Source organism: Cetorhinus maximus, chromosome 12 (genome assembly GCF_964194155.1).
Source record: "Cetorhinus maximus chromosome 12, sCetMax3.hap1.1, whole genome shotgun sequence".
Lineage (NCBI taxonomy): Eukaryota > Metazoa > Chordata > Chondrichthyes > Lamniformes > Cetorhinidae > Cetorhinus > Cetorhinus maximus.
The window spans coordinates 69,864,871-69,871,887 of record NC_135890.1 but is presented as its reverse complement, the minus strand read 5'-3'; the positions used below and the strand labels follow the sequence as shown (position 1 = coordinate 69,871,887).

General features: G+C 55.1%; 1 protein-coding gene across 1 annotated transcript in view; it reads left to right on the top strand.

Annotated features, from left to right (window-relative positions):
• Positions 1–3,385: 3,385 nt before the first annotated feature.
• The window catches only part of mif (macrophage migration inhibitory factor), a 13,780-nt gene continuing 10,148 nt past the window's right edge, over positions 3,386–7,017 (top strand). The window contains exon 1 of the mRNA XM_078553834.1: positions 3,386–4,042. Coding sequence (XP_078409960.1) covers positions 3,935–4,042 — 108 coding nt within the window. The 5' untranslated portion in view covers positions 3,386–3,934. The remainder of the gene's footprint in view (positions 4,043–7,017) is intronic.

Below are 7,017 nucleotides of genomic sequence, written 5' to 3'. Positions count from 1 at the left end.
AGCAAGACCTGGACAATATCCAGGTTTGGGCTGACAAGTGGCAAGTAACATTTGCGCCACACAAGTGCCAATCAATGACCATCTCCAACAAGAGAGAATCTAACCATTACCCCTTGACATTCAATGGCATTACCATTGCTGAATCCCCCATTATCAACATCCTAGGGGTTACCATTGACCAGACACTGAACTTGACTGGCCATATAAATACAGTGGCTACAAGAGCAGGTCAGAAGCTAGGAATCCTGCGGCAAATAACTCATCTCCTCACTCCCCAAAGTCTGTCCACCATCTACAAGGCACAAAAGTCTCCACTTACCTGGATGAGTGCAGCTCCAAAAATACTCAAGAAGCTTGGCATCGTCCAGGACAAAGCAGCCTGCTTGACTGGCATCCCTTCCACAAACATTCATTCCCTTCACCATAGATGCACAGTGGCAGCAGTGTGTACCATCTACAAGATGCACTGCAGAAACTCACCAAAGGCTCCTTAGGCAGCACCTTCCAAACCCACGACCGCTACCATCTAGAAGGACAAGAGCAGCAGATAGATGTGAACACCACCACCTGGAAGCTCCCCTCTAAGTCACTCACCATCTTGAGTTGGAAATATACCGTTGTTCCTTCTCTGTCGCTGGGTCAAAATCCTGGAACTCCCTTCCTAACAGCACTGTGGGTGTACCTATACCATAGGGACTGCAGAAGTTCAAGATGACAGCTCACCACCACCCTCTCAAGGGCAATTAGGAATGGGCAATAAATGCTGGACTAGCCAGCGAGGCCCACACCCCATAAATGAATAAAAAAATTCCCTCTCTGCTTACATACCCTTAAGCTGCGGGTTGACCACATTCAGCAATGTGTTATTCCAGCAGCTCTCATCCTGATGGATGCACTGCAGTGACTCCAGCTGCTGTTCAAGCTCCAAGCCAGAGATCGAGCTCCTCCAGCTGATGTCACTTCCTGCACATCTGGTTTTTAAGACACAAGAACCATCTTGGAATGACAAGGGGAGAGAGTGGTGTAGTGGTAATGTCACTGGACTGATATCCAGGCTAATTCTCTGGGGACATGGGTTCAAATCCTTGTGGAATATAAATTCAATAATAAATCTGGAATATAAAGCTAGTCTCAGTAATGCTGACCATGAAACTATTATTGATTGGTGTAAAAAAGGATAGAGAAAGGGATAAAACAATGAATAAAAATAAATTTAAAATAGAGATGCTTGAACAGAGGCCCAAACAATCCCCATCCTCCACCACTTTCCTCCGTCTGGCAGAACTTGTTCTCTCACTGAACAATTTCTCCTTAAACTTGTCTCACTTCCTCCAAATAAAAGGTGTGGCTATGGGGACCCACAGGGGCCCTAGTTATGCCTGTCTCTTTATGGGGTATGTGGAGCATTCCTTGTTCCAGTCCTACTCAGGCCCCCTCCCACAACTCTTTTCTCAGTACATCGATGACTGTTTCGGTGCTACTTCATGGTCTCGTCTGGACCTGGAAAAACTTATCAATTTTGCTTCCAATTTCCATCACTCTATCACCTTCATATGGTCCATTTCTGACACTTCCCTTCCCTTCCTTGACCTCTCTGTCTCCATTTCTGGTGATAGACTGTTCACCAATATTCATTACAAGCCTACTGACTCCCACAGCTACCTTGACTACAACTCCTCACACCCTGCATCCCGTTCTCTCAGTTCCTTCGCCTCCGTCACATCTGTTCCGATGATGCCACTTTCCAAAACAGTGCTTCTGACATATCTTCCTTAACTAGGGTTTCCCACCCACTGTGGTTGTCAAGGCCCTCAAAGGAGGTGTCCGACCCACCTCCTGCATCTCTGCCCTCACACCTTCCCCTCCCTCCCAGAACCACGATAGCAGCCCCCCTTGTCCTCACTTTTCAACCCACCAGCCTCCGCATTCAAAGGATCATCCTCTGCCATTTCCGCCAACTCCAGCATGATGCACCACCAAACAGATCTTCCTTTCATCTCCTCCCCGGTCAGCATTCCATAGGGACCATTCCCTCCGGGACACCCTGGTCCACTCCTCCATCCCCTCCAACACCTCATCCCCTTCCCATGCATGTTCCCATGCAATCGCAGAAGATGCAACGCTTGCCCCTTTATCTCCTCCCTCCTCACCATCCAAAGGCCCAAACACTCCTTTCAAGAGAAGTAGCGCCTCACTTGCACCTCCTTCAATTTGGTCTACTGCATTTGCTGCTCCCAATGCGATCTCCTCTATATAGGGGTGGCAAATGCAGGTTGGGTGCCCGCTTTGCAGAACACCTTCGCTTAGTCCTTAAGCATGAGCCAGACCTTCCTGTCGTTTGCCATTTCAACACTCCACCCTGCTCTTATGTCCTACATGTCCGTCCTTGGCCTGCTGCAATGTTCCAGTGAAGCTCAACGCAAACTGGAGGAACAGAACCTCATCTTCCGACTAGGCACTTTACAGCCTTCCGGGCTGAATATTGAGTTCAACAACTTCAGACTATGAACTCTCTCCTCCATCCTCAACCTTTTTTAAAAATGTATTTTTATTTTTTATTTACATATTTTTATTCATATATTCATTGTTCTATCCCCTTAATCCCTTTTTCCATCCTTTTTTCCCAATCACCGTCCCCTCCCCCCCCACACCACCCCCAAAAGGGCCATCTGTTGCGTGTTCCATGTTGTTCTTTTCAGAGTGCTTACCCTTGTTCTGCTATTAGCACATTCTGCTTTCTCACCTTTATTCCACCATCAGCACCTCCTTTAGCTCTTACCACCACCATTAACACCTTTTTGTCCATGACATCTTTGTCAATCTTCCCTTTCCCCCACCTATCACTGGCCTTCTATCCAGCTTCACCTTCTCCACCTCCCTCACCCCCAGAAACAGTATAAATTCAGCACATTCCTACTTCTCTTTAGTTCTGATGAAGAGTCATACAGACTCGAAACATTAACTCTGTTTCTTCCTCTCCACAGATGCTGTCACAACCTGCTGAGTTTTTCCAGCATTTTCTGTTTTTATTTCAGATTTCCAGCATCCGCTGTATTTTGCTTTTATAAAACCGAACTTCTAGTTGTCACAGAAACTGCCCAGTACCTGGTGATACCTCCCATCACAGCGGCTGGAGGAGTGAGGTACAGGGTGAGGAGAGCGCCTGCTGCGGCCTCTAGTGGCCGGAGGAGTGAGGGACAGGGTGAGGAGAGCGCCAGCTGCGGCCTCTAGTGGCCGGAGGAGTGAGGGACAGGGTGCGGGGAGCGCCAGCTGCGGCCTCTAGTGGCCGGAGGAGTGAGGGATAGGGTGAGGAGAGCGCCAGCTGCGGCCTCTAGTGGCCGAAGGAGTGAGGGATATGGTGCGGGGAGCGCCAGCTGCGGCCTCTAGTGGCCGGAGGAGTGAGGGATAGGATGTGGGGAGCGCCAGCTGCGGCCTCTAGTGACCGGAGGAGTGAGGGATAGGGTGAGGGGAGCGCCAGCTGCAGCCACTAGTGTCTGGAGACAGTGAGGGAGGTGGAGACAGGGCGCGGATAGCGCCTGCTGCGGCCAGTAGTGTCTGGAGGAGTGAGACAGGGCGCGTAGAGCGCCTGCAGCGGCCTCTCGTGGCCGGTGGAGTGAGGGACAGGGCGCGTGGAGCGGCTGCAACGGCCTCTAGTGTCTGGAGGAATGAGGGACATGGCGCGGGGAGCGCCTGCGGCAGCCACCAGCGTCTGGAGACATGAGGTACAGGGCGCGGAGAGCGCCTGCTGCGGCCTCTCGTGGCCGGTGGAGTGAGGGACAGGGCGCGTGGAGCGGCTGCAACGGCCTCTAGTGTCTGGAGGAATGAGGTACAGGGCGCGGAGAGCGGCTGCAGCGGCCTCTGGTGGCCGGAGGACAGTTGCGGGGAGTCGTTCCTTGAATCCGGCAGTGCGGTGCAGTTGCTGATCGGAGCAGACATGCCGACCTTCGTGCTGAACACAAACCTGAGTCGCTCCACCATCCCGGACGTGTTGGCGGAGGAGTTGACGGCGCTGCTGTCCAAGGAGCTGGGCAAACCCAAGCAGGTAGGGGATCGGGGGCCGGGGACAGAGAGAGAGAGAGACCGGGGCCCCCTCCACCCCCAGTAACCGGGCTTGGGAGCCGGGGGAAACGGCCTGAGCTGGACGGTGGAGCCGGTCCCTTAGAGAGAGGAACAGGGAATATTCTCCCCCAACAACAACTTACATTTATATAGCTTCTTTAATGTAGTAAAACAGCCCAAGGCGCCTCACAGGAACATTTTCACAATGTGACACATCAGGAGATATTTGGGCAGATGGCCAAACATGAGCAGAAATTCCCTCCAACTCAATATTGGGATGAGCGAAGCCGCTGTCTCTGGTCCCCAGACACAAACTCTGTTCCCTTCCAACCCCCCCCCCCCCCCATCTCCCCCCCCCCCCCATCTCCCCCCCCCCATCTCCCCCCCCCCCCCATCTCCCCCCCCCATCTCCCCCCCCAATCTCTCCCCCCACCCCCCCAATCTCTCCCCCCACCCCCCCAATCTCTCCCCCCACCCCCCCCATCTCCCCCCCCACCCCCCATCTCTCCCCCCCACCCCCCATCTCTCCCCCCCACCCCCCATCTCCCCCCCCCCCATCTCCCCCCCCATCTCTCCCCCCCAATCTCTCCCCCCAATCTCTCCCCCCACCCCCCCCAATCTCTCCCCCCACCCCCCCCAATCTCTCCCCCCACCCCCCCCAATCTCTCCCCCCACCCCCCCCAATCTCTCCCCCCACCCCCCCCCAATCTCTCCCCCCACCCCCCCAATCTCTCCCCCCACCCCCCCAATCTCTCCCACCACCCCCCCAATCTCTCCCCCCACCCCCCCAATCTCTCCCCCCACCCCCTCAATCTCTCCCCCCACCCCCCAATCTCTCCCCCCACCCCCCCCAATCTCTCCCCCCACCCCCCCCAATCTCTCCCCCCACCCCCCCCAATCTCTCCCCCCACCCCCCCCAATCTCTCCCCCCACCCCCCCCAATCTCTCCCCCCACCCCCCCAATCTCTCCCACCACCCCCCCAATCTCCCACCCCACCCTCCTCCATCTCCCCCCACACCCCCCTCCATCTCTCCCCACCCCATCTCCCCCCACCCCCCCTCCATCTCTCCCCACCCCATCTCTCCCCACCCCATCTCTCCCCACCCCATCTCCCCCATCTTTCCCCACCCCCCAATCTCTCCCCCCCCATCTCCCCTCACCCCCCATCCCAGCCCCTCCCCATCCCCTCCCCCTCCCCCCATCCCATCCCCTCCCCCCCACCCCCATCCCCTCCCCCCCACCCCCATCCCATCCCCTCCCCCCCACCCCCATCCCATCCCCTCCCCCCAACCCTTCATCCCATCCCCTCCCCCCCACCCTTCATCCCATCCCCTCCCCCCCCACCCTTCATCCCATCCCCCCACCCTTCATCCCATCCCCCCACCCTTCATCCCATCCCCCCACCCTTCATCCCATCCCCCCACCCTTCATCCCATCCCCCCACCCTTCATCCCATCCCCCCACCCTTCATCCCATCCCCTCCCCCCCACCCTTTATCCCATCTCCCCCCACCACCCTTCATCCCATCCCCTCCCCCCCACCCTTCATCCCATCCCCTCCCCCCAACCCTTCATCCCATCCCCTCCCCCCCACCCTTCATCCCATCCCCTCCCCCCCACCCTTCATCCCATCCCCACCCTTCATCCCATCCCCTCCCCCCCACCCTTCATCCCATCCCCTCCCCCCCACCCTTCATCCCACCCCCACCCTTCATCCCATCCCATCTCCCCCTCCACCCTTCATCCCATCTCCCCCTCCACCCTTCATCCCATGTCCCCCTCCTTCATCCCATCTCTCCCCCCACCCCCTCCATCACACACACACACCCCCTGCCCCCTCCTGGGAATACTGCCTTTCTCCAGTAACCCCCAGGAATTTCAGCTCCTCCACCGGACCTTCGAGAATATTGGGAGCACCCCAACCAGATTTCCCAGAAAATAACCCCCCCACCAAAGAGTATTTGAGGGAACCATGTGAGGACTGACATGATCCTGAGAGATGGTTACACGAAGGTGCTGGTCTTGTGACGTTGTGAAAATGTTCGCCATCAGCGACACAAATAAATGTAAATCTCACTAGATTCCCAAGACTCGTGTGGGGAATTAGATTGCTATCTAAAAGGGAAGAATATGCAGGACTACAAGGAAGGAGGAAGGGGAGTGGTACTCGGTGAATTGCTTTTTTGGAGAGCTGCTGCAGACACAATGGGCTAAATGGCCTCCTGCTGCTGCTGTGACAATTCGGTGAAAAGCTGCAGTGACCCTGAGTGCCCTCCCACTCTCAGCACTGCAAAGCCACTACAGCAGGGGTGACTGAACATGGCTATGTGAGGACAATAACTTCGTCTGTCACTGAATCCCTACAATCTCCCAGATTATAAATTTATTTCAGGCTGATTTACTGAGCCCACAAATGCCGTTGAGTGCTATGGCACAGACCCACAGCCACCATTCCAACCCTTCAATTAGGCTTGCAAATGACCCTGGGGGAACTGACCAGTTTAAACTCTGAGCACACCAGTTTATTTAGACTAGAACGTCCTATTGATTCACTGGATAAAGAGCGCTGAATAACTGAGAGAAATTCTCTACTCCTCCTATGTCTGAAATCTAATTTTTACTGAGTATTTTTGAGGAAAGCGGAAAATCAAAGACCCAGATTGAAGGTGACCTGATTCACCAGAAGATGCCAACCCCCCCACCCCCCAATCAACATCATCAGGAGTGCTGCAGATGGGTTGAGGTTAGTTCAGTTCTGCTGCAGTCAGCCTGTGTCCCACGTCAGGGGATCAGCCGATTGTTGTCTGTGCTGCAGCCTGTGAGCTGCTGTTTAATCCTTTTCTCACTGTCCATCTCTGCTCCCTGACCGACAACTTTTAACAATGTAGAGTTACTGAAGTGTGAGCTTCAGATAAGGACCTTAGATCTGCAATGGCTCATCACATGTCGGAGACGCTG